Source organism: Mizuhopecten yessoensis, unplaced genomic scaffold, assembly GCF_002113885.1.
Source record: "Mizuhopecten yessoensis strain PY_sf001 unplaced genomic scaffold, ASM211388v2 scaffold716359, whole genome shotgun sequence".
Taxonomy (NCBI): domain Eukaryota; kingdom Metazoa; phylum Mollusca; class Bivalvia; order Pectinida; family Pectinidae; genus Mizuhopecten; species Mizuhopecten yessoensis.
The window spans coordinates 1,183,843-1,211,335 of NW_018480077.1; the positions used below are offsets into that span (position 1 = coordinate 1,183,843).

The 27,493-nt window shown below is 34.1% G+C and overlaps 1 protein-coding gene across 2 annotated transcripts in view; it reads left to right on the forward strand.

Moving 5' to 3' along the window:
- LOC110443779 (integrator complex subunit 8-like) overlaps positions 1-23,692 on the forward strand; it is a 35,618-nt gene extending 11,926 nt beyond the window's left edge. The window contains exons 4-27 of one of the 2 annotated variants that reach the window (XM_021488187.1): positions 66-171; positions 702-911; positions 1,412-1,472; positions 1,919-2,092; positions 2,547-2,639; positions 2,845-2,997; positions 3,876-3,973; positions 5,922-6,054; positions 6,438-6,502; positions 7,299-7,492; positions 10,033-10,059; positions 14,001-14,248; positions 15,428-15,635; positions 16,138-16,247; positions 16,717-16,801; positions 17,597-17,730; positions 18,073-18,132; positions 18,528-18,589; positions 19,051-19,169; positions 19,768-19,871; positions 20,344-20,394; positions 20,885-21,023; positions 21,278-21,321; positions 21,828-23,692. In XM_021488187.1, the coding sequence (XP_021343862.1) occupies positions 66-171; positions 702-911; positions 1,412-1,472; positions 1,919-2,092; positions 2,547-2,639; positions 2,845-2,997; positions 3,876-3,973; positions 5,922-6,054; positions 6,438-6,502; positions 7,299-7,492; positions 10,033-10,059; positions 14,001-14,248; positions 15,428-15,635; positions 16,138-16,247; positions 16,717-16,801; positions 17,597-17,730; positions 18,073-18,132; positions 18,528-18,589; positions 19,051-19,169; positions 19,768-19,871; positions 20,344-20,394; positions 20,885-21,023; positions 21,278-21,321; positions 21,828-21,944 (2,795 nt within the window). In that variant the 3' untranslated portion in view covers positions 21,945-23,692. The remainder of the gene's footprint in view (positions 1-65; positions 172-701; positions 912-1,411; positions 1,473-1,918; positions 2,093-2,546; positions 2,640-2,844; positions 2,998-3,875; positions 3,974-5,921; positions 6,055-6,437; positions 6,503-7,298; positions 7,493-10,032; positions 10,060-14,000; positions 14,249-15,427; positions 15,636-16,137; positions 16,248-16,716; positions 16,802-17,596; positions 17,731-18,072; positions 18,133-18,527; positions 18,590-19,050; positions 19,170-19,767; positions 19,872-20,343; positions 20,395-20,884; positions 21,024-21,277; positions 21,322-21,827) is intronic. The other variant, XM_021488188.1, reaches the window with a different exon arrangement.
- The last annotated feature ends 3,801 nt before the right edge of the window (positions 23,693-27,493 follow it).

Genomic DNA, 27,493 nt, shown 5'->3' on the forward strand with positions numbered 1-27,493 from the left:
ATATCAATAAACAGGTGCTTAAAGTTCGGTATTAAATATTAATGTTATGATTTAATTGATTTCAGACACAAAATTACAGATAAAAGAATTGAAGAAAGTCACTGCTTTGAAGATGCTTGCCCTGAAAGTGACGGCTTACCTCAACTGGAATCTGACATTGCTGTCAAAGAGGTGGGCCAGATTTATTTTATTGAACTATATCTTTATATATAAATGTATATAAAAATAATGTGAAACTGATTTGAGGAAGGATATTGGATTGATCTCCTGAGGAAAGAAACAAGAAGAGTTGAATCAGTTTCTATTTAGAGGTGAAATTAAATGAAGAAATTTTAATTGAAGGATCAAAAGGCATTTGAACACATGAACACACTGTATCAGAATGAAGAAATCATGATGTCCTGACATTGTTACAACACATTTAGGACAATAGACATAAAGCCAAAATGTCATTGCTGAAGGTTTGATGATGGTCAGAGAAAACATATTTTTCATGATTATTCTGATATTTATTGGTAGTATTAATCTTTTTTTTTTTCAATTTTATGTTAAAAAATTGAAACTCGGTACACAGATTTCTTTTAGTTTGGCAGATTTAGAACCTTGTTGAAATAAAATCTAGGTTTGTTTTATAAATATCATGTGATATAGAAACACATGAAGGATCTTTTATGTATTATGATTGCCTTTCCATGACCCAGTGTGCCCCTGGTGATGCAACATGCCCTGCTGAATGAGCTGCTGAAGGTCACTCTCCACACGGACGTGGACACGGTCAGCGGGTCTGTGTTGGAGTATGAGGAGATATCTGACCAGGCTGTCTTTGCACTACAGCTGTACTACCGCTGGTGTCTCCTCGCCGTGGTCAAGGACAGCTTTCCTTCACGTCCAGTCAGATCTTTCCTACAGGGGTAAGTTATCTCCCCTTCCCAATATATATGTAGCAATTTAACTTTAGTGTAAGCTATTTCACTTTCTCAATTCATAGTTTAGTCATCGATACACATCAATGTATGTACTTATGTAGAATATTTACCTTAGTGTAAGTTATCTCCCCTTTCCAATACACTATTAAGTGCTCAATACACTACAATGTGTGAATTATCATTATAATGATCTTGTATATATACCAGTAGACTGTTATCTGTGGGAGCTGTTATATGCTATAAACTGTATGCACTTTTGAGATTTGCTATGAAATTAGAAGTAATGAACTGCACTTTTTTTCATTGTTATATATGCTGTATAAATCTGATAAAGGTTTGCAGAAAAATAATCACAACAAACACACACATTATACAGTGTGTCTACAGTTTAATAATGCTTAGTGGTTTTCTTGTACCACATTTCCATGCCTCTTTATTCAAACCAAAATAACAATGTATCTCTTCTGTAATTGTCTACTTGACAGGCAAGGTCAGCCTGACCCTAACATGACCTTGGCAGCAGCCAATGAAAACCTGATACGGACAGTAAGTATAGTAAAAGATGGTCTTGATCAACAGGTTTTACTCTTTCTGTTTATTGTGATCCTAGTAGTTTTAAAACACAACGTTTAGTTGGTGTCATATTGTACTGAGGGGAACACGGAGATAGATTTTATTTTATTCCATATGTTACTACGGGGACAAAAGAGCTAGTTAATGGATGCTATAGGGTGTCGGTAATACTGAAAGAGTAAGGCACATATCATTCAATATCTGATAAATATATCTTCCTATTTCGTCCTATTTCTTCAACTCAAACAAACAAAATGTTTCCTATTTAACATTATGTTACATTCTAATTATGCTTTCATTTTCCATTGATGTACATCCATTTATAAGCTCAACATACAGATGTTTTTACCAGTAGTGTAAAAATCTACAAAAGAAAAATAACATCCTGTTATGGGCATACTTACCTCTCTCCATTGTAGCTAAAGGAGAGGACAGCTGTCTTCGTGGCTAACCTAGAAAAGTGTGTCCATTGTGGGCGCACAATTAAGATGCCAACAGCCAAAAGTTTCCAAATCCCCGACGAACACACAGATGACCCACAGTATGACTGGGACGCATCTCTCCCTATCACACCAGATGAGTATAACTGTCAGGTTGGTTTCTTTTCTGTACTAGTTTATACTTTATAGCTGTAACACATGTATTGAATAAATCATTAAGGATTGATGTATTTGAGAGAGCTGCTCATCGCTCTTCCAGTTTGCAGTAGAAGAATATTAATCCTGTTGAAAATTGACAGTTTTTTTCACTGATAAGAGGTTTACAAATTTAAAAAAAACGTTACCATAGCTAATTACTGGAAAATGATTAAACAAATCCATATCACGTTTATTTTACAAATATTCAAGTTTGTATATTATTTTGTATAAAGTCAATAATAGAAAAAATGGCTGAAGATTCTTGTCTTGTTATAAACACTTATGAAATATGAATGTTGATTGATTTAAAAGCTTACTGGATCTTAATGGCTCTTTCCAATAGAGTAGCATGTTCCCGTTTTGAGGTATGTATTGATCAATGGTATTTGCCATTTTTGGTTTGTTACAGATATTTTATGATTTAGGGAACTTTTACTTCTATGAGAAAGGCTATAGTCATGCATATGTGATGTTCAAGAGATGTACAGAATTATTTGACCACGTGAGTACAATCTGCTTTGCTAATTAATACTGTTCAAATTTCAAAAACATCATGCACATGAAATAAGTGACAAACATATTTATATTTGATTTATAAACTTATCACTGTAATTTCAATGTGAATGGGTTTTCCGTGACTGGTATCTGAATAATATTAACTTATGTATATTTGTTTGCTTAATAGACTATTTTTTCTCCTGGTACAGTTAAAGTCCCCGGTTTACTGTAATATAGATGAGACAAGGTTACGAGGCTATATGACAGGCTGCCACAGTCTAAGGGGCGTGACCGAGAACCAGGAAGTAAAACCAGAAAGTCTGTATGAACAGGCGGAAAACAGCAAGAAAGACCAGTACATGGTGAGGCTAACAATTTATAGAAGAAAAAAAAGAATGTGTATGACCTAGATAGAGTTGATATAATGAAATCTTGTTTTAATATAAAACAAGCCATTCGGATTGATATTTCACACCTGTGCCCCGCTTTGACCATAAATGCACATATCGGAGAAACTAACTTAAACGCAAAAACTTTATGTTGATGGATATGCTGAAAAAGTCAATGGACCATGAACGGTGGGCCATTTGGTGCATGGGTTGAGATGTACTACCTATAAGATGCATGTATGGTCCAAGTTTGGTTGGTCTAGCACTTTCAGTGAAACTAATTTAAACCGGAAAACTAAATGGTTATAACGACGGAAAAGCAACACCTTAGTCTCGCTTCCACTACTTCCTGGCAGTGAGACAAAAAAGATTTGTGGGATAATGCCCAAAAGCAGCCCATAACCTATGTATTTTAGCATCATTGATGTTCTGATGATGGGCTGGGTTATATATCCTAAGCATGTCAACACTAACACTCCTTAATTTTAACGAACGTAGAAATTTATATTTCTGCCTATTTTTCAGCATTGTGGTTAGCAAGTCTGATAATGAATTAATTAGGTTAAATGCTTTGACCTTTCCCAGAAATAGATCAAGATGAAGAAGCAGGGAGGTCTTATGTGTCACACACCCCGCCCCCAGTTAACCACAATTATTTTTACCATTTAAGACTTTCTTACTCATATATCTGGATTTGAGTCCATTAAATTGTTCATACCCACTGTACATAATCGAGTTGGACTTACATTTATGATTTCTCTAAAAACCTTGAAACTTTCAAGACAAGTATGTGCTTTACAGTGTGGACAACATATGAGTTTTATAATTTTGACATGTTTGAAACATAACAGGGTATAGTGGAGATATTGCTGGCAGACAACATGAAGCAAGAACTGAGCACATCCTACCGCAGTGACATTGAGGCAGACATTGCTGACAAGGGCGACAGGTATACCACAATATTTGTTTCAAAATTTAGTTCTGTATCACCCAAAATTTTAAAAAACTGTCCCCTGTGATACATCTTTCTGTCTCCCTGTAAACCTATCCCCTGTGACACATCTGTCTGCCTCACTGTAAACCTATTCCCTGTGACACATCTTTCTGTCTCCCTGTAACCCTATCCCCTGTGACACATCTTTCTGCCGCCCTGTAAACCTATCCCCTGTGACACATATTTCTGTCTCCCTGTAAACCAATCCCCTGTGACACATCTTTCTGCCTCCCTGTAAACCTATCCCCTGTGACACATCCTTCTACCTCCCTTTAAACCTATCCCCTGTGACACATCTTTCTGTCACCCTGTAAGCCTATCCCCTGTGACACATCTTTCTGCCGCCCTGTAAACCTATCCCCTGTGACACATATTTCTGTCTCCCTGTAAACCAATCCCCTGTGACACATCTTTCTGCCTCGCTGTAAACCTATCCCCTGTGACACATCTGTCTGTCTCACTGTAAACCTATTCCCTGTGACACATCTTTCTGTCTCCCTCTAAACCTATCCCCTGTGACACATCTTTCTGCCTCGCTGTAAACCTATCCCCTGTGACACATCTTTATGTCTCCCTGTCAACCTATCCCCTGTGACACATCTTTCTGGCTCCCTTTAAACGTATCCCCTGTGACACATCTGTCTGTCTCTCTGTAAACCTATTCCCTGTGACACATCTTTCTGTCTCCCTCTAAACCTATCCCCTGTGACACATCTTTCTGGCTCCCTTTAAACGTATCCCCTGTGACACATCTGTCTGTCTCTCTGTAAACCTATTCCCTGTGACACATCTTTCTGTCTCCCTTTAATCGTAACCCCTGTGACACATCTGTCTGTCTCACTGTAAACCTATTCCCTGTGACACATCTTTCTGTCTCCCTGTAAACCTATCCCCTGAGACACATCTTGTTGTCTCCCTGGAAACTATCTCCCTGCAACACTCTCTGTCCCCTGTGCTCTATCTTGCTGACCATGGAACTATCCCCTTGCAACCTTGTCCGCTGTGACACATCTTTCTGTCTCCCTGTCAACCTGTCCCCTGTGACACATCTTTCTGTCTCCCTCTAAACCTATCCCCTGTGACACATCTTTCTGGCTCCCTTTAAACGTATCCCCTGTGACACATCTGTCTGTCTCCCTGTAAACCTATCCCCTGTAACACATCTTTATGTCTCCCTGTCAACCTATCCCCTGTGATACATCTTTCTGTCTCCCTGTAAACCTATCCACTGTGACACATCTTTCTGTCTCCCTTTAATCGTAACCCCTGTGACACATCTGTCTGTCTCACTGTAAACCTATTCCCTGTGACACATCTTTCTGTCTCCCTTTAATCGTAACCCCTGTGACACATCTGTCTGTCTCACTGTAAACCTATTCCCTGTGACACATCTTTCTGTCTCCCTGTAAACCTATCCCCTGTGACACATCTTTCTGTCTCCCTTTAAACGTATCCCCTGTGACACATCTGTCTGTCTCACTGTAAACCTATTCCCTGTGACACATCTTTCTGTCTCCCTGTAAACCTATCCCCTGTGACACATCTTGTTGTCTCCCTGGAAACTATCTCCCTGCAACACTCTCTGTCCCCTGTGCTCTATCTTGCTGACCATGGAACTATCCCCTTGCAACCTTGTCCGCTGTGACATGTCTTACTGTCTCCCTGTAACTATCCCCCTAGAAACGTGCCTGTTGTGACATGTCTTACTATCTCACTGTAACACTGTCCCCCAGAGACCTGTCTTACTGCAGCTGTCTCACTGTAACACTGTCCTCCAGAGACCTGTCTTACTATCTCACTGTAACACTGTCCCCCAGAGACCTGTCTTACTGTCTCACTGTAACACTGTCCCCCAGAGACCTGTCTTACTGTTTTCTGTAACTATCTTCGTTGGTGTTCACAGCTCCACCAGCCTGTATGTCCAGGTAGGGATATGTAATGTAGTGAGGGGTGTGATGGAAGGCAAGGCTTTGGTCTCACTACTGGCTGACATTCTGGAGGAGGCAGAGAAGGAGACTGTTAATTTCCTACTTATGGTATGTTAATATAAGGTTAAATGTCATGGAAGGTCAAAGGTCATTGAATGGAAATGAAGGGACATTTTAAGTTTAAAGTTACTGGTACATAAAACTTTTAATCTTCTGAGTAAGTGCACTACTAGTCTACCTGATTATTTTATTTACATACTTTGGACATTTGTCCTAGATAATGCAAAACAAAACTATTTTGAGTATAATGTATGACCTCAAAGGTCATATACAAGAAGGGTGCCGCCCAGTTACCAGTTGATAAAACTGCATGTACATGTAAACTGAGAGTTCATTTTAGGTAGAAATGAGAAAAATGGGTTTTCATTATATAAGATTTAAAAGGATTGATTTCGTGAGATTAAAATCAAACTTTTGTTTTCTTTTCACAGGTGATAACAAAGGCGCTGATGGGGGCTTCCTTTACACAGAAGAATAATCTCAAATGCTTCATATGGTAATACACTTTTATTACACTTATAGATTGCAAAACTTTTACCCTCTTGTCTTTCAAAACAAATTCACCAGAGTTGATTGGTTGTTGAAATTGTATTGCTGTAGGTAATCCACTTCACTCTTTGTTACATCATGTTCTCACTTTTTTTTTTTTTTTTTTTTTTAATAAAACAGGGAATTTAGCTTTTTACAGTATAACCCTGTACGAATGTATCTTGCAATTATGATTGTCTTGTTCATTAAATAAACTACCAGCTGTACATGTATTACAATGATATTAAGGACACAAACCATCTTATATAAATGGAAAATTCATTATTTAATCTGCCCCAATACATGTAAAACAGGTGTATATAGCAACATCAAATGATTTGGTTCCATGACAAGTTGTTATATATTAGGCTTCATCGCCGTAATAAAATCAGATATCTAATATCATATATTTTGAAAATTGTCTGTAGATGATGGGTAAATTCATGAGTGGCAATTGTAGTTTTACGTTAGATTCCCTGAAATATTACATGTATTTACCTATTGTAACATTTGTATAATACAATGTATCATTTATTTTTATAAAACAACCATTTTCTCTATATACAGTCTGCAATTTAGTTTGGCTTGCATTATGGCTTTTAATATGAACTCTTCTTTACATCAGGTTCTTTTGCCAGTTTCCACATAAATCATGAGTACAAATGACATACAAAGGCTTGAAACATTGATGACAAAAAAAACCCAGCAACATTTCTTGTAATGACCTCAGGATTATATTCTCACATTCCTACTTTATTTTCCAGGCATCTTATGGACCTTTCACCTGCAGGGTCAAAGTTCAACACCACAGTGATGAGTGAGCCAATATCAGACAGTTTCACAAAACAGGAGTTGGCAGAGATGAAGCTTTTAGCCGAGGAAGATGGCAGCAGCAGTTACGGTCAAATTATTGACGACGATGTTACTACTGCCTGCTCCAGTAATCCAGGAAGTCGAGGTAAGCTATAAACAGAAAAAAAAAATCTCTATTAAAAAATTTTTTTTTAGAACTATTAAAATAGACACTGGATACCATCCTCTCATAAATGCATTTGATAAGGAAATGTGTGTTGTTAATTTTAGATACTGTCTTGTGCTTTAAATTCATAATAGTCCAGCATCATCATTATCTTGATTTTGTAAACATAAATAGTTATTATGTTAGCACGCTTTCTCTTATATTCTAAACATCGGTGCAAACTTTTTAAGTTACTGGCATTATTATATATAGCTATCTGTGACATGCAAGAATACAATGGTTTTTATATTCTGCAGGCACATGTAGTAGTATTTAGCAATTTTGAATTCAATACCTTGAAGAGTACTTCTACAAATATATATCATTAGCACAAAAATAAGTATGGTAACGGTAACCATTTTCCTTTTTAAGTAGAATCAGTCTGTTCTTTATTACTTTTTCTCCCACAACCACTGTAGGTTTCCTCAGGTTTCCACATTGGATAAACCTGCTAGAAGTTTGTAAACCTTTTCTGGTTACCGACTAGTGAGTAACACCCTGGACGTGATTTCATTGGTCAATTTTTTTACTTATGACATCACGTAACAATGCTTTTTGACATCATTTTCCATTGTGACGTCATGTTCCATGGCAATTGTTTCCCCCATTGGAAAACCACATGAAATATTTTCCAAGGGGAAAATGTGGGATTTCAGATAAAATAAGAACGTTATGAGAGGAACAGGTCCCCAAACTCGTGATGATTAGTTATCACGCTTATCTAACTCTCGTTAGTTAATTTTCAAATTGTAAAAGACAATCGGTAAACCTCGTGTCTTTATACAATTTGAATATTAACTAACTCAAGTTAGAATAACATGATAACCAACCATCACTCGTTGGGGAACCTCTATATCTGAACTTACATGTATAGGCCTATTCATATATTAGAACACTAATCCTTTCTTTCATTAACCCTGTCACCCCTGTGTAACTTAAGTAGACTCTACTACGCATTGATCTGGATGAGTCCATTATGGTCTACAGTGGTGAAAAGGGTTAAGTGTACTTCTGAAAACTTGTAGTACTCTAGTTACCGCTGTATATATATCGGTGTATCAGCTATAACACAAAATGCTTTAAAACAAGGTTACTACTAAGTAATTATGTTTAAGGTATTGTAATAAGATTAGTCTAAACACTGTGTGCCGTTAGTAGATAGACTTAATATTAAAATTGGTGGTGGAGGTATACAATTTTGAAATGTCAATAAAATACATGAAAGTTATTTCTGGATATTGCTGTATGGGAGAAATGGGAGGCAGTTTGAATTAAACTTATGGCAGATATATCAATATTACATCACTTCACTTTTAAAAATTGAATGGGTGAGGAGATCACGGACACATAATATCACTTTTCATTTGTCAGAGATATGTACCTGCCATTCTCCCTGCAATCTGAAATAACCCTATTTGTGTAAAAAATGTTTTTGATAAATACTCGATATCATCATGACCAACTATATTGTATACTCTATCACAGTATATAGGTATAGATAAATTCTGAAAGCACATAGACTTAGAAGTTGTGAAACAGATGAAAAGTAGAAAGCGTTTAATTACTAATTTTAAACTTTATATCAGAATGCCCTTATTCCGTCTTTTTGTATTGCAGAGTTATCTGCTCTTGTGAGCAGGTATTGATTGTTAAGTCATTGGTTTGTGTTAGAAAATTACGTCGTTTTTTCAAAAATTGATGGCGTTAACGTTACTCTCACAAACAAATGACGTAACAATCAATACCTGCTCACAAGAGAAGATAACTCTGCAATACGGAAAGACGGAATAACATTGAAACATGGTTAAATATTTAAAATGTTTAGTATCATGTTAAACTAAAGTTAATGTTAACAATTACACACTGGTTGACATAATGTGATGGTACCCTATAATTAGATATGTACAGAGTGGATAGCTTTTACACTCAAAAGTACCTTAGTTTGAAGGGTACATAGTTCATGTTTCAAAATAACTAACCCAGAAACTAAAGTGATTCTTTTACATTGTTAAAATGTAGCAAAGACTAGGCCTCCTATAGTTGTTCAGAGGAGAGTACTTAGACCCTAGAAAGAGTTTTAATCATACAAATCCCAAACACCATTTAACATTTTAAGTTGCCAGCAAGTTAAAGATGTGTTCATTTGAAACATGTAATATTCATTGTTTAATATATTTATTTTTTAAATCTGGAATCATTTTTAAACAACATTTAGTATCAATTTCATCATTTAATTAAAAAGAAAATTGTTTTCAGATAATAGTTGCTTCTGTTTCTTTTAATCTTGAATAATTTACAAGTACATTTTGTTATTTACTGTAATTCATATTTTTTTTTAGTGTTGAACAGTGTTTATTATAATATTCTCCAGCACTCTTTGTTGTTGTATTAATCTTTATTCTTACATCTAATACATGTGCCATACGGCCCAGAGAACTAAAGGAATTCTCACTAAACCTTAACACTTTGTGCCTATTCAGGTGTTTCTTTCTTATCAGAGGGGACCGGTAAGTGTGTTATTGTATGTTCAACATGCCGTCCTAGCTAGTCCCTAACAGCCCTAACCGTCCTAACTCTCAAATATTAGCATGGTGTGGAGAAAACATTACAACGATGTCTGTGTCACTAATTATATCGCTCAACAGTTCTTATTTGAAATCAGATTTGTTGTTGATTATTGTATAAATATATATATATATGGTAATACCTAAACAAGATTTGTTACTGGGATTATTAAGGTAAATTTTAATATCCACGCCCAATGAAAGGCACCTTATTTGTCAGAGCATCACCAAGTGAAGTTTGACACAAGCTGTGTATGAAACACTCGTCTTCACTGACTATATTATTTTTGTCTTGCATGTGAGAAGAATAATTTAACGACAGTAGCCCGTATCCTTCAGAGGTCATTGCTAGCAGATTTTAGATGACAAAATGTGCTGTAACGTACGCTTGTGTGCAGATATCATAGATAGTTTTATGCATTACACAATACTGAGCTTGGGGAGTAGTCGCTTGTTTCTTTGTTTGAGTGGTTTTATGTCGCATCACTACTGAGTAGTTTGGTTATCCAGCAGATGATGCTAGGGGAGTAACAGATCTATATCTATATATATACACACATATAACAATTGAAGAGAATTTAGGAATATCTCTGTGGGTTAAATTTTGAAAAAAATCTTTCCTGACTGACATGCTGTTATCAAATTATCGCAGTAGAGATGCTGGTATATTTGATGTAACTCTCATTTTGCATAATTTGGTAGCCTAAAGAAGGGAACATAAACCAGGCAAAATTGTTTTCAGGTTGATAGACAATTAGGACTCTTGACTCAACAATTAAAAACTATAGCATAAACTTTTAAATTCTAGTTTGACCTCCTGAAATCAAGGGACTATACTGTCTAAAGTGTCTAAATTTCTTGTTTAAAGTCTTAATGTATTTTATTACAGTATCTGTATATTAATGCCTGTCTTCAAGACTGGAAAATATTTCTATCTTGTCAAAGCTGACATCATATACCTATAACTGCAAAACCTACAAGCTTTATGTTTCCTGGTTGAGGACATAATGATGCCTATCTCTGATTATGCTGCATGTGACTAATCAATGAATACTTCGTACTGAAGGGAATATATGGGGCAGTGATTTAAATTGTCGATATTCATATACAACTTTGCTTTTACTTATTAGCAGGGCATAGATGAAAATGAGGAAAAAAAATGAATGTAAAATGTGTTTGAGTTGTTAAATGTTTGCCGTCCCAGTAGTGGGCACTTTATAGTGATTAGATATAAGCAACTTACATCAGTAGGACCAAAACTCTGAGTCAATCCCCAGCTCATGAACTCGCTATTAGTTTCCCATTAAACTGAACATCAGCTGACTTCCAAACAAGCTCGCCTTAACAAAGACTCAAAGTATTGGCAGTGTTTTGGCTGTCTCTTGGACTTGGTTTTTATGAATGAATATTTGAAAGAATTTTACAAGACCCATACTTACATCATTTTACAAATCTTGTCCAGTCATTCCAGGGAAGACTTCAGACTGTTAATCTAGGTCGAATTTTACCATTTTACTCTGTTTGCAATTACCAACGAGAAGTCATCCAAGCATTGGTTTACTGCTAGTTCATCTGTGTATATGGTGTATACATGTTTACATCTTATAGTACATGTAGTAGGTTTTCCTCAAATGGAGTCAGAAGTTTTATTAGATTTTGTAAGTTTTATATGTTTTGTCAGGATAGCTAAGCCATAGTACAGTATAGTAGAATATAGTGTGATATTTGAAATTCTGTGTGTGAGAAAAGTGAAATAGACAGCAGTACATGTCAGTTCTTAAGATAGGGGTGTGAAACAAGTGTCGTGGTTTTGCTGTATACTGGTAGTAAACTCAGCTTGAAAATCCAAGGGTTATGTTCTTGATAAATCTTCTCTACACCCAGGGATTTTCTCAGGACAGCATCAAAGTGCCTATATACGTATACCACCATGCAGGTGATTCAAATCGACCAGGTAGTCTGGATACTGTGACAGAATCCATTATAACTGGGATCAAAGTGTAATGCTATGATTAATGATAAAAGTTAACCATGCTGCAGCACAAGGTAAAATTAACCAGCATTTTTTTTTTATCTTAAAGTACCTATTTGATACTCTTTAAAATACAGATACCATTGTCTGTCAGCTGCCTTGCGCTTGGTCAGGTTTTGATGTTTTGAACCAACCATGAGCCTTTGATTCCGTCATGAGAAAATCCAAGATTGCAGATCTAGAGAAGATATGTATAATGAGAATGTAATCCTAGAATTCAGATGTGATCAACTTTGTTGTTGTGCAACCCAGCATTGTTTTATAGACAGTACATGTATATAGCTATGGAATATCCATTTATGCATATATATACAGATTTATTTCCCCTTTTGTAAAAGTTTGTTAAAGCAGACTCTCTTTCCCTGTATACATGTCTGGTAAGGAAGAGTTACTTCCCCTGGATTATTGTATACACGTTTATGACTAGCTAAGACCACATCATATGATAATCTTAAGATAACGTAGAATACATAATGTATTACATGGATGAGAATGATACCTGGAGCTACAACTTGTCTGATTTATACTTTAATGTGACTTTAAACATGGTAAATTGTTTCAACCTTACAACTTGATTAAAAATAGATCTTCAGGTCTGGTTAAACAATGAACATTTTGAGTGATAAATCCTAACATACATTTTAATGTTAAAGCAGGCTTTGAAAGATCAACAACAACTTGGGTCAACTATACCAATAACACTTGCGTCAACTATACCAATAACACTTGCGTCAACTATACCAATAACACTTGGATCAACTATACCAATAACACTTGGATCAACTAAATCAATAACATAAAAGGAATAATTTAACTGTTGGACATACATTTTTATTTTTTAATTATTTTTTACACAAAAGCACACCCTTTTATCATTGCTTCACATATCCTTGTACTATCATGCATGTATGGTGGTGGAATATAACTACCTAGTGTTACACTGGAGCTTCTTTAAAAAGGTGATCTACCTGGTATCCTGCATATTACAACCTTGGAGCAAAGAATTACAGGATGGTACTGGAGCCACTGTATTTGGCTTTGTGTATTGTATATATGCAACATTGGAGTGTTGACGAGTGAACAATTATCATTGTTACTTTTCCTGAACTTTTATAATAATGATACAAAATCAGAACTAATCACAAGTTAATTTTGTGAATAAATAATGATGTATAGATCGTGCTGTTTAATGAAATGTTGAAACTATATGAACTATTCTTAATAACCACAGACAACAGTTCATTAATTCTCTAGATTACTACCTCTTGTGCTAAAAACAGCCTAATTGCTTGATGGTGTAATTTACACATGCATACTTTCTAACTTAAGTTGTAGGAAATACTGTGAATCACTCCATCAACCCAGTATTTATGTTGTTGCTATATAATCCCTATATATCAATGAAGAAAATATTGTAGGGGACTTAACTACTTCAAAAACATGTATTGTATTCCTTATGATAGTTATATTGTTACCAACTGCTTTGAAAACAACTTTGAAAAGTCTAGTGCTATCCCTGAGCAACGTCCTTGTCTCATATAACTACATAAATGTATAAAAAAAATCATCCTTTGAAAAGAAAAGTTGACTTAGAATTGAAGGCTTAAATTAACAAGAAATAATAAACGAGAATTTTTTTTTTTTTTTTTTTTTTTAATTAAAGGGGAAAAAAAAAAAAAAAAATTTTTTTTTTTTTTTTTTTTTTTAATTAAAGGTGAAATAACAAAGAAAAAATGGCTACCACTTTATTAATTCTAGTCTTTAAAATTTACATTGGTAAATCTGTATTTTGTGAAATATACTGTTAGAGGATATTTTGTCTCCTATCACATCGCAGGTATTGTCTTTGTAGATTCATCAGTGAGTTTAGGTAATGCAGAACACCAGTTGATGTATATCTATGACCCGGACATCATGCGTCGCCTCGTCGTGGAGCTCTGTCAGAAGTACAACCGATCACCTGCATACGTCATGTCCCTGAATGAGAAGTGGAAGGTCCCACGCGACATGCACCACATCATCATGAACCTCCAAGCCAGTGACAACCAGGCCTATGTTTACCTCCTAATCGGCAAGGCCAATCACTGCATGGATGTTCGGGTTGGTTATTGCCATAATTCAAAACTTAGTAGGGCTGCAAAGATATGCATACCTCACGGTACGATGCTTACAATATGAAACGTATCTCGATACAAATATCTGCTTAAAAGGTCAATTTCATAATGATTGAGTGCAGGATTTTATTGAGTTTTGTCATAGATTTCAATAGTAGACTGCACTTTCGAAATATATTTTTATATAATTTCTAGTACTTTTGATTATGACTACACAGTAGACCACATCTTTACTGAAGGATTAAAAAAAACTTTAAGTACATATTTTTAGAGCTCGATAAAAAATCAATTGATAATTTAAATACTGTTTGTGTATCGCTATACAGGTAAACAAAACAATTTGATTCGTATTGCGCTACGATACAATACGATATATCGTTGCAGCCTTAAAACTTAGACCTATGTATTTTAAATCATTATTTTCACCTGTATGATTTATATCATATACAACTTTGACACGAATTAATTGGATTAAACTAAATTATATAAGTTGAGGTGAACCCATTCAAATATGTGTTTTCCTTTTCAAGTCTAAAAATAGGGCCAGTATGTAGGTTATATATTTTGACAATACATTTTTTTTATATAGACTGAGAGATCACATGGCTTTATCAATGCCCATACAGAAACTGTTGAAAAAAGGTCAGAGTAGGACAACAAAATGGGGGCAGTGACATACAGGAAACACTGGTTTTTGACCTGATCAAGAAGAGGGGGGGGGGGGGGGGGGGGGTGTCTCTTACTGTGGGAGGAAACTGGAGTACCCGGAGAAAACCCACGTGGTCGGGCAGGTGATCACCCCATACCTTTTCACGTCCAATTGGGGAATTGAACCCTGGCCGCCTTGGTGAAAGACAAGTGCGCTATCCACTGTGCCACCCGACCACCCTGAATACATGTATTGATTATATGTAGTGATTTCTCTTTGTCAAAAATGAAGTGTTGTTGGCAGTTAAAATTAGTTACAAAGTCATATTTTCTTAAAATAATACAATTGATATCTTGCTGGATAAATTGTTCCTCAGCGAGATTTGATTTTGATAAGCAGCTTTTGAAAAACAAAAAAGCACAAAATTAGACATAGCATATGGTGATCTGTGATCACAAGGAAAGAATAAGTTGATACATATAACACACAAACCTACAATGTGTATATAATTTCCAGATCTATGACCGAGCTCGACAACTGCTGTATGTTGCTGACCGTGTTGTGGCAGAAATGTCCTACACGCTCTCCAAGCATGTTCGTTGGCACATCCTGCTAGCCGATCTTCAGCAGTACTTCCTGTCAGAGACTCTAGCTGAGCAAACTTCACTGAATGATCTGGTCAAGAAAACCAAGACATGCATCACCTGTGTACGACTTGGTCAGGGTAAGCTTGTTGTTTAAGAAATGATCAACATAGATGTGTGTATTATAGTAGAATATTCAAGCAAGGTGAGAAAATAAGCGAGAAAAAGTAAACGAAAGCTGCCTTTAATTATGTGATCAGCAGTGATGGTTCCGCAAGTCACTTTGTATAATCCTGTTTATCTATTAAAATGTGAGTTTGTTTGGAGATAATTTCTAAATTCTATCTAAAATCATTAGGGAGCATTGAAATTACATGAGTTAGTATTTATTTAGTTCCCCCTGACCATAACCTCACTGAGAGATTGAAAGGGATAATGAGCCCTGTGGTTGTCAATGCCTATTACATTCCTTCTAGTAATTTCAATTTTGTATTTACCTGGGTTTGTTTCTTTCCCATCCACAATGCTGTCAAGGTGTACTGTCAAAATCTGTTGTTGTAGATAGGAAGTCCAGCACAAATAATCATGTTCATCATAGTATATATGGTATCGTGTTTGATGACATCTGTTTATTGTTTACAGACGTACAGCCTAGTCGGATTGTGTTAGAGCACTGTGCAGCTTTCCTACTAAACATCCGTGACTGGCACTACCTCGCCAACATGGATAACTCTGGCTGTGGTCACATCGAGGTGAGCTCATAGCTCAAGTATCTGTAGATTTGGTTTCAACAGGAAAATCAACTTAGTAATAACTTTAAGAAATAAACATTTAATTAAAAGTCTGTATGAAGAGATCATTTTATTATTGCCAGTTATAAATAATACTGTACACAGCTTTGATTTTGAAAAGTGTGAATTCTTTTTTATCACGAAATATGTTATTTAGTGTTGACCCTGCAGTTTTAAGATTGTAGGATATGTATACATAACTAGAAATATTTACTATTGTACAGTATATGTTGAATTCTCGGCTGCACCTCATCACAAACATTTGGGGGGGAAAAATCAGCATACACGTCGTATGTTTAATCATTCATATTCTAATATGAAATAATATCAAAACTATAAAATATGTGTATTAAATCATAAATATTATCAAAATAGATATATTATCTTGATATATCTGTCATTAATATCCACTTGTAATTGCAATTTTCAGCTATGTCGTCTATTTTCCTGTGTTTGTAAAGAACTGCCGTCCATAAAAAATGCCAGAAAACCAGGGAGAGATTTATGGGAAGCACGTAAGTAAGAGTTAAAACGAAGCAGCAACTTTTTGTATCCCATGAAATTAAAAATTATGTTATTTCTGATGCTTGTGTCAATGGTCTTATTGGTAGCTGTAAACATTATAAACATTATCATATTTATAGTTATTTCTTACAATAAAGATTGATTATCGATCTGTAAGTGAATATAAGAAAGATATATATACCATTATTCTTCTCCCGATTTGCAAATATATATCGCAATAAGGCCGTCGTTGTTCTGTATCAATGACTTGACTGTTTGCTGTGAGTTTTGCCGATGTCAATTATTTAGCGACTATAATTTCATGTAATTCAAACAGGATTTACAATATTTATTTGTTCGAACTGACTGAAGGTTTACCGTATGTATCTATAAATGCTGTAAGTTTTATCAGTTCAAGATCAAGGGTTCCTGCTTTTTGATAATTTCATATAGGGTGAAGTAACATCCCAGGTTTGACCTGATGACACTTTTGGATGTCACACTTGCATTGACTATTTCTCACCACATCACACTTTTTAAGTTATAAGGCATCAATATTGTACTTATGAATAAACTCTATATTTAATGGAAACGTTTGAACATCCTCTGTTTAAACAAAGAAAATCGTAAACACAGCATATTTTTCATTTGGCTAGAACTGTTGTTTACATTTTTCTGAAAACTGTTACCAGGTATATCTTTTAAATTTCTGTGACATATTCAACTATAATGAAAACCAGTTCCAGTTAGAAAGGTGGAATTGATGGTAGATTTTGTACTATAATAGATACATATTTTATATGCAGTGAGACATATATTCACAACAAGTACTCAACAAAACCGAGGGAACAGTGCTGCGAGGAACAGCGCCATACACAGAGAGGCAAACTACGCCTGTGTCACCAAGGACGCCTTCATAGAATTCCTCAAAAAGATCAAGGTAGGTCAAAACTTGTCGATGTGTGGACCATGAACATTTTTAGATTAATGGGGAATTCAAATTAACAGAGCTGAAATAAAATGTAACAGAATAACTTGAAATCCATGTCAGCGACCAGAAAATAATGAACAGAAAATAAAACTGGAAATTTGAGAGATCGAAGTTTAAATCTATGCTGTATACTGTTTAAAATATAAGAATGTATGTATTGTGTGAAAAATTGTTTTTGAAATAATTGAACAAGATTGTAAATAATACTGGTATGAACAGGTGTTCGTTAGCATTCATCCATATTAACAGTGTTTGTGATAGCTATATTGATACATTTGTATTGCTGTTCAGGAGCCAAGCGTTCTGTCTGTGCTGATATCTGTTATAACAAAGTACTACAACATATTGAGGGTGAGTAAATGTCATGTGAATCTCCCTCACTTTCCTAGATATCTATATGTACAGTTACACCTTACTCACCAAGATACCTTGGATTCAGAATTTAGAAATATAAGGTGTTTTTAATTGATTAAACAGGAATTGCACCTGAAAATTATTTTAAGTGTCGGGATAAGATTTCTTCATGATCAGAATCATATAGATTTCTCATTCTACCTGTGGGACTGCAACAATGTGCATTTGCAAACCAATGTGTTGCAGTTCCACAATAAATTGCAAGGGTCAATTATAAATGTTCTACTGTGATATTATGCATGTGTATACAATCATTAAGTGCCTTAGGTTTTTGCTTCAGTCTGAATAATTGTTGTCTCACTGTTATTCTGTTTTCCTGTTTTCATTTCCAGGATGATATATCTTGTGAAATTTCTAGTGACTACATAGCCCTATGGCCTACTACATTGAGCAAGTAAGTTATTATCAAGATATTGAGTTTGTGTAATGAATTTTAAATCCTTTAACAGGATTACTATTTCACAGGCGTGAATGGAATTATGTCTTTTTCTGATTTGACCTCTATATAGAATGGCCAGTCAAGATTGGCCTCTAGTGATTTTGCTTTACTACTGAATTAAATTGGTGGTGAACTGCTTGCTACAAAACAAATAAAAAATCTTATGAAAATGTATCAGTTCTCTTTTGAGTTTTAAAATAGCGTTGTGTTGTTACACAATGTGTCATTTTGGATTAAAAGTAAAGTGTTACTTACATAAACTAGCAACAAACAAACACAAAACCTGAATTAAAGCTGTTATTGATATGAATGTTCCTTTTAGAAGCTCTCTGATTGTGAGGTGGAATTGGAAAGCCTGTGCACGGGTGCACATTCAGTTTTAAACATGTTTATTATTTATCTACTTAACAAACCAGTTCCTCGTTGATCAATGGTGAAGCAGTGGAAGAAGCCCTGTCAGTATTAATGCAGCATGTCCTCCGTGTGAACCCGGCCCAACCCTCCTGGCTCCGAACCCAGGCTGACATACACTTCGGTAGGTACAGTACCAGTCCTGTCTGTATTAATGCAGCATGTCCTCCGTGTGAACCCGGCCCAACCCTCCTGGCTCAGTACCCAGGCTGACATACACTTCGGTAGGTACAGTACCAGTCCTGTCTGTATTAATGCAGCATGTCCTCTGTGTGAACCCGGCCCAACCCTCCTGGCTCCGTACCCAGGCTGACATACACTTCAGTAGGTACAGTACCAGTCCTGGATGGACAGAAAGTCTTAGGGTATTCAGAAGTATTTGAATGATGGTGTAGGCTGAGAGGCATGGATGGAAAAGTCTGTTAGAACTCTAACTAGTGGTGTCTTAAAATAATTGTTTAGATAGTGTTTACCTCATAGCAGCTGCAGTTTAACTATTTCATTTGTGCCAAATTTATTGTTATATGCAAACATGTATTTGGAATAAACAGAAATTGATGAGGGGTATTTTCCAGTACCCTGTCCTTTCTTAATGTGGTATTGATAATAAGTACATTGCATTTCAAATATTGTCAAAATTGTTTTACAGAAGACCGAACAAATCTGTAACAGTTGAATGATTAATCATTGAAGGTACTGAATTTGTTTTGTTTGTGTTTCAGCCAACAACCAGTTCTCTCCTGCTATGAAGTATTATATGGAGGCTGGTGTGGTGGCCTCAGACTTCTTCTCTAGTGCTGTACCCAAAAGTATATATGAGGACCAGGTATATATTACAAGTCATGTCAGTGATTGTGGAATTACCTCACCTTGTATAAATTCATGTACAAATTGACTTAGGGGGACATTTTCAACAGCGATATGATATGTTTTGTTTATAAAACAAACAAACAAACAAACAAGCATACTAAGTTCTTCCATATACATGCTGCTGATAGAGAAACTTACATACTGTACCATACTCGCTTCTCCCATACACCTGTCTCGGACAGTGGGATTTACATTATTGATCCTGCCCACTATTCTCACACACATCAATGACAGGAGTATTTATACTATAAACTCTAAATACGCCCATTTTCCTTTTTTCTTAACAATTCCTTTGCTTAACCCTTAATGTATTGCCAAACCCATTGATAATGTATGTTTTACTGAACAAATGGAGGCAAAACAACAAGAAATTGCAGTATCAAGAAAGATTAGAAGTCAGTGATACCTTGATAATTATTTAATTACAGGTCTACAGGAGGATGGTCAAGTGTTGTACCTATCTCCAGTGTCATACTCAGGTAAAGTACACGTCCAGTCCAGCTGTCCACACAGTCAAACACTGAACCCTTTCAGTGGATACTTTTTTTATCGGCTCCTCTATTAGACCTTATGGTTTATTAAAACTGTTGCCCTAATTAATTCTGGCCCTGATTTTTAAAAGAAAACTCCCTTAGAATCAAACCTAAATCTTAGCTTCAGTAGGAACTACAGTAAGTAACTTAACTAATGGTCATTATCTTGTAGTTAAGGATATATGCTACCTAACTAAAATACCCACCTTTCTTTCCCAAAGAGTTTTTCTCTGATAACTCAGGAAAGTATCTGTTCTGAATAGTTAAATGAGCCTAGGTAATTAATCAATATCACATTAAACAGATGTATTACATAGGATCAAATGCATGCATTTATTTGCAGAAAGGAGGATTACTGATTTAATTAATCATTGGTATATTAATTTACGGTAGCATATATCCTTAGATGTATACATAGACCTTTGATAATTTGTAGGTGGCAGTGCTGTGTCAGTTCCTGGACGAGGTGGACTACACCACAGCGTTTAAGGGACTCCAGGAAAAGAATGTGTATGACGCGATGGACTCCTACTACCCCTGTGTCTGGGATATCAGCATTCTCGAGTTTCTTGTCCGTATCCTTTCATATCTTAAGTAAACATAAACTTTGACCTTTATTAGAAATATGGTGACCCTTTTCCTGTGGTTGATGTAAGTTACCTTGTGACTTTGTTTCAAAATTCTGTGACCTGATTCAATTATTGTTGTATCTGTTCTGTGGTCTGATTACCTATGCTGAGTTTATTGTGACCTTTTAACAACTTTCAAATCTGACTTCTATGACATTTTGATCTCTACTGGTATGTTGTGTCACCTTGACTCCTCCTAGATCTACACACAAGAAGGGGAGAGGTAGAGAAGAGACAGGCAGCTGTATGTACCAACTTCTCTGTTATTATGCATTAAATATGAAAAATAACAATACAATTCCATCTTTGCGTATTGCAGAGTTATCTTCTCTTGTGAGCAGGTATTGATTGTTACGTCATTGGTTTGTGAGAGAAAAGTCATCAATTTTTGAGAAAACAACGTAATTTTCTCACACAAACCAATGACGTTACAATCAATACCTGTTCACAAGAGAAGATAACTCTACAATACGAAAAGACAGAATATATGGAGCAATCTCATTGTGGTACAATATTCATCAAATGCCACCATGATAAGTATGAGACTTAATACCAGGACTATGAGGCTTGTTAGTGTTCCTTCACTGATGGAATTGATAGACAAATTTTGATACTGGAAAATAGCTTTAAATCTTTTTATTCTTCAGGCAAAATGTAATTATAGAAGTTAAAGGGCAGTAACTCTGTTTTCCTTTCCTACAAATCTCTTAGTAATTTCAAGTTTCCATTAAATTTTCATTTCTGTTTTAGATGAAGGCACTCAGCCAGATAGACTTGAACAGCAACAACCCGGAGGATATTGTACAGAGGGCTGTACAGATGAGGAAACGCAAATTCCTTCGTTCCCTGGCCAAACAGTATCTCTGATGTTAATCATCACAATAGCAAGATATATGACAGTGCTCACCATAAACAGTGCATGATCTCAAAGAAAACAAGAAATAAAGACTAAAAGCAGGGAAGTTTTCAGAGAAGTTGTAACTGTATCAGCAAAATCTCAGCTCATCACATTAAAATACCATATGTATACTAATTGTAGTGAACAGGACAGATTCATTTATATTTCTGTATATCCAGGTTTTCCAAATTATCTGTATAGGTCCACTGTAGTTTCACTGTAAGGACTACAGAACGAATTATCTTCTGACTAACCTGTCGGACACATTCATATGTCATATATCATGTTCGTTTATCTATTGACTATTATTCTAACAGGTTGTGTCACTCACCAACATTCTTGCATTAATCAGAATCCAGAAAATGTAAATACACAATTCTAATTGTATAAGTCAGTCATCACATGTGAAGTTGTGTTTCAGCCACAACTGAAGACAGATGAAAACGGAATCTTGTAGAATTCTTCCTGGTTTGTGGTATAAAAAAAAGCCAAAAAGTGCTACCTTTTTAACTGCTGTTTGTGTCAGTTTTGCTAGTCCCATGGTTTTCTTGTGCCAGTGTTAACTGGAACATTGTTTTTTTCTGGATACTAATGGTACAGAAAACACTATGTCTGGAACTAAACTGTGTTGCTGTTCCATCTACTTGGAAGGTTTTTTTGTTGGGACAAACAAGGTTTCACTTTATATTTATCTTTGGACACCCAGCATTTTCCATTTAGGTTTCGTAAATTTTTATCTGTTGTACGCAAAATGTTATTTATAACGCACATAATTAAAAAATAATCAAAATCTGGTCACTGCTGACTCCAGCCAAACGGTCAAGAACTCCATTCTCAATCTGCATTAAGAGTTTTCCCGTGTCTGGATGACTTTTTTAAGATTAAGAAATGGTGTATAAGCTTATTAAGTGTCTAACCAAATTGATGTCGTACTTACCACGTCCAATCAGGTTTGTGTATGAATCTCAATGCCTGGAGCTGATGTTTCTCTATATAGCATAGTGCTTTTTGCTGTTCATTTATTTCATTCAAGTGCAGATTCACTGCTACGTGTCTATGAAATACTGTCCCTGGCAAAAGACTTCATAAAGAGTGCAAATTGTTATAGCCGCAACAAAAGTCATTCATAAAGTTGTGAGAATTAATGCAAACAAAGGAAATCTCCCTGATTTCGAGATGGAAATAAAAGTGATTCTGACAGCATGATATTAACAATGTCCACGAATTCAAGTTGATGTGACACATAATTTAACAGAAATAACAGAATTTCTACTGTGGAAAGTAAGTCTATTCACAAGAGTTCAGATGTATGTAACAGTCGCATTACTTTTTGAACTACAATATATATTTTAGGATAAGTTAAATATATAATTTTTCGTTTTAACTAAATCTTCTTTCTAATAATATACATGACAAGGGTAGTAGGATGAGGCAAATATCAAAACTATTGTTGCATTTCTGTGTCATATATCGTCAAGTTTTACATTTACTACATCGTGTTCATCCAATTACTGTCTGTAAATAGTGATTAAAACCATCACTTTTTACCAGTATGAAGATAATTGTTAAGTTTGACGACACCATAAGTTGTTATTTTTGATATTTCTTTAAAGTAATTCAGAGTAAAAAATGACTTATATGGTATTTGATTGTATATATAAATATTGTTTTGTATGGTGTTTTTTTCAGGACGGAAAATAAATACTCTTTTGATGTATCTGTTTGAAACGTTTCTCTTTTCATCAATATAACTTCTTTCTAAGAAATACAGAATCACGGTTATAGAAACAGTGACACTGACAACAGGAGGTGCCATAAATATTCGAAATAAGGTTACAAATTCACAAATGTATGATAAGGTTACAAATTCACAAATGTATGATATAAGATTAAAAAAAAATCACAAATATATGAAATATGGTTACGAATTCACAAATGTATGACAAGGTTACGAATTCACAAATGTATGAAATAAGGTTAGAAATTCAAAATGTATGATAAGGTTACGAATTCACAAATGTATGAAATAAGATAACAAATTAACAAACGTATGATAAGGTTACGAATTCACAAATGTGTGAAATAAGGTTGCGAATTCACAAATGTATGAAATAAAATAAATTCACAAATGTATGAAATAAGGTTATGCATTCACAAATGTATGAAATAAGGCTACGAATTCACAAATGTATGCAATAAGATAACAAATTCACAAATGTGTGATAAGGTTACAAATTCACAAATGTATGAAATAAGGTTATGCATTCACAAATGTTTGAAATAAGGCTACGAATTCACAAATGTATGAAATAAGATAACAAATTCACAAATGTAGGATAAGGTTACAAATTCACAAATGTATGATATAAGATAAAAAAAATCACAAATATATGAAATAAGGTTACGAATTCACAAATGTATGAAATAAGGTTAGAAATTCAAAAGGTATGATAAGGTTACGAATTCACAAGTGTATGAAATAAGATAACAAATTAACAAACGTATGACAAGGTTACGAATTCACAAGTGTATGAAATAAGGTTACAAATTCAAAATGTGTAAGGTTACGAATTCACAAATGTATGAAATAAGGTTGCGAATTCACAAATGTATGAAATAAAATAAATTCACAAATGCATGAAATAAGGTTATGCATTCACAAATGTATGAAATAAGGTTACGAATTCACAAATGTATGCAATAAGATAACAAATTCACAAATGTATGATAAGGTATGTATGATAATTCACAAATGTATGAAATAAGGTTATGTATTCACAAATGTATGAAATAAGGCTACGAATTCACAAATGTATGAAATAAGATAAAAAATTCACAAATATATGAAATAAGGTTACGAATTCACAAATGTATGAAATAAGATAACAAATTAACAAATGTATGCCAAGGTTACGAATTCACAAATGTATGACATAAGGTTAGAAATTCAAAATGTATGATAAGGTTAAGAATTCACAAATGTATGTTAATAAAATAACAAATTAAAATATGTATGAAAAAGGATTGCGAATTCACAAATGTGTGAAATAAAATAAATTCACAAATGTATGAAAGAAGGTTAAGCATTCACAAACGTATGAAATAAGATAACAAATTAACAAATGTAAGACAAGGTTACGATTTCACAACTGTATGAAATAAGGTTAGAAATTCAAATTGCATGAAAAGGTTACGAATTCACAAATGTATATTAATAAAATAACAAATTAAAATATGTATGAAAAAAAATTGCGAATTCACAAATGTGTGAAATAAAATAAATTCACAAATGTATGAAAGAAGGTTAAGCATTCACAAATGTATGAAATAATATAACACATTCACTAATGTAAGAAGAAAAAAATGCGAATTCACAAATGTAGTAAATAAGGTTATGTATTCATAAATGCATGAAATATGGTTAGGAATTCACAAATGTATGAACTAAGGTTACGAATTCATAAATGTATGAAATAAGGTTACGAATTCACAAATGTATGAAATAAGGCTACGAATTCACAAATATAAGGTTGCGAATTCACAAATGTATGAAATAAAATAAATTCACAAATGAATGAAATAAGGTTATGCATTCACAAATGTATGAAATAAGGCTACGAATTCAAAAATGTATGGAATAAGATAACAAATTCACAAACGTATGAACTAAGGTTACGAATTCATAAATGTATGAAATAAGGTTACGAATTCACAAATGTATGAAATAAGGCTACGAATTCACAAATGTATGGAATAAGATAACAAATTCACAAATGTATGATAAGGTTACAAATTCACAAATGTATGACATAAGGTTAGAAATTCAAAATGTATGAAATAAGATAACAAATTAACAAATGTAAGACAAGGTTACGATTTCACAACTATGAAATAAGGTTAGAAATTCAAATTGCATGAAAAGGTTACGAATTCACAAATGTGTATTAATAAAATAACAAATTAAAATATGTATGGAAAAAAATTGCGAATTCACAAATGTGTGAAATAAAATAAATTCACAAATGTATGAAAGAAGGTTAAGCATTCACAAATGTATGAAATAAGATAACAAATTCACAAATGTATGAAAAAAGATTGCGAATTCACAGATGTATTAAATAAGGTTAGGCATTCACAAATGTATGAAATAAGGTTACGAATTCACAAATGTATGAAAAAAGATTGCGAATTCACAAATGTATTAAATAAGGTTATGCATTCACAAATGTATGAAATAAGGTTACGAATTAACAAATGTATGCCAAGGTTACGAATTCACAAATGTATGACATAAGGTTATAAATTCAAAATGTATGATAAGGTTAAAAATTCACAAATGTATGTTAATAAAATAACAAATTAAAATATGTATGAAAAAGGATTGCGAATTCACAAATGTGTGAAATAAAATAAATTCACAAATGTATGAAATAAGGTTAAGCATTCACAAATGTATGAAATAATATAACACATTCACTAATGTAAGAAAAAAAATTGCGAATTCACAAATGTAGTAAATAAGGTTATGTATTCATAAATGCATGAAATATGGTTAGGAATTCACAAATGTATGAACTAAGGTTACGAATTTATAAATGTATGAAATAAGGTTACGAATTCACAAATGTATGAAATAAAATAAATTCACAAATGTATGAAATAAGGTTAAGCATTCACAAATGTATGAAATAAGTCTCCGAATTCACAAATGTATGGAATAAGATAACAAATTCACAAATGTATGACAAGGTTACGAATTCACAAATGTACGAAATAAGGTTCGAAATTCAAAATGTATGAAATAAGATAACAAATTAACAAATGTAAGACAAGGTTACGATTTCACAACTGTATGAAATAAGGTTAGAAATTCAAATTGCATGAAAAGGTTACGAATTCACAAATGTATATTAATAAAATTAAAATTAAAATATATATGAAAAAAAATTGCGAATTCACAAATATGTGAAATAAAATAAATTCACAAATGTATGAAATAAGGTTAAGCATTCACAAATGTATGAAATAAGATAACAAATTCACAAATGTATGAAAAAAGATTGCGAATTCACAGATGTATTAAATAAGGTTAGGCATTCACAAATGTATGAAATAAGGTTACGAATTCACAAATGTATGAAATAAGGTTACGAATTCACAAATGTATGAAATAAGGTTATGCATTCACAAATGCATGAAATAAGGTTACGAATTCACAAATGTATAAAACAAGGTAACAAATTATTCGGCCAAGACTGAAACTACTATGCAGAACCTAACATAATTTTTAAAATTACACGTTATAAAAGATGGAATTAGTTATTTCGTTTGAGAGTTAAACAGAAAAAGACATACCACATTGTCAATTTACGAAGACAATGAAATTTCGAATTAAAATCAATATACAAAAATGACAGGAATTATGGAGACCACAAAACTTCATGGGCGTAACAAAAGTAGTCCGAATTGGAAAGCCTTTCCAGAACTATATGTGGCCGTCATGGTTGCTATATATAAA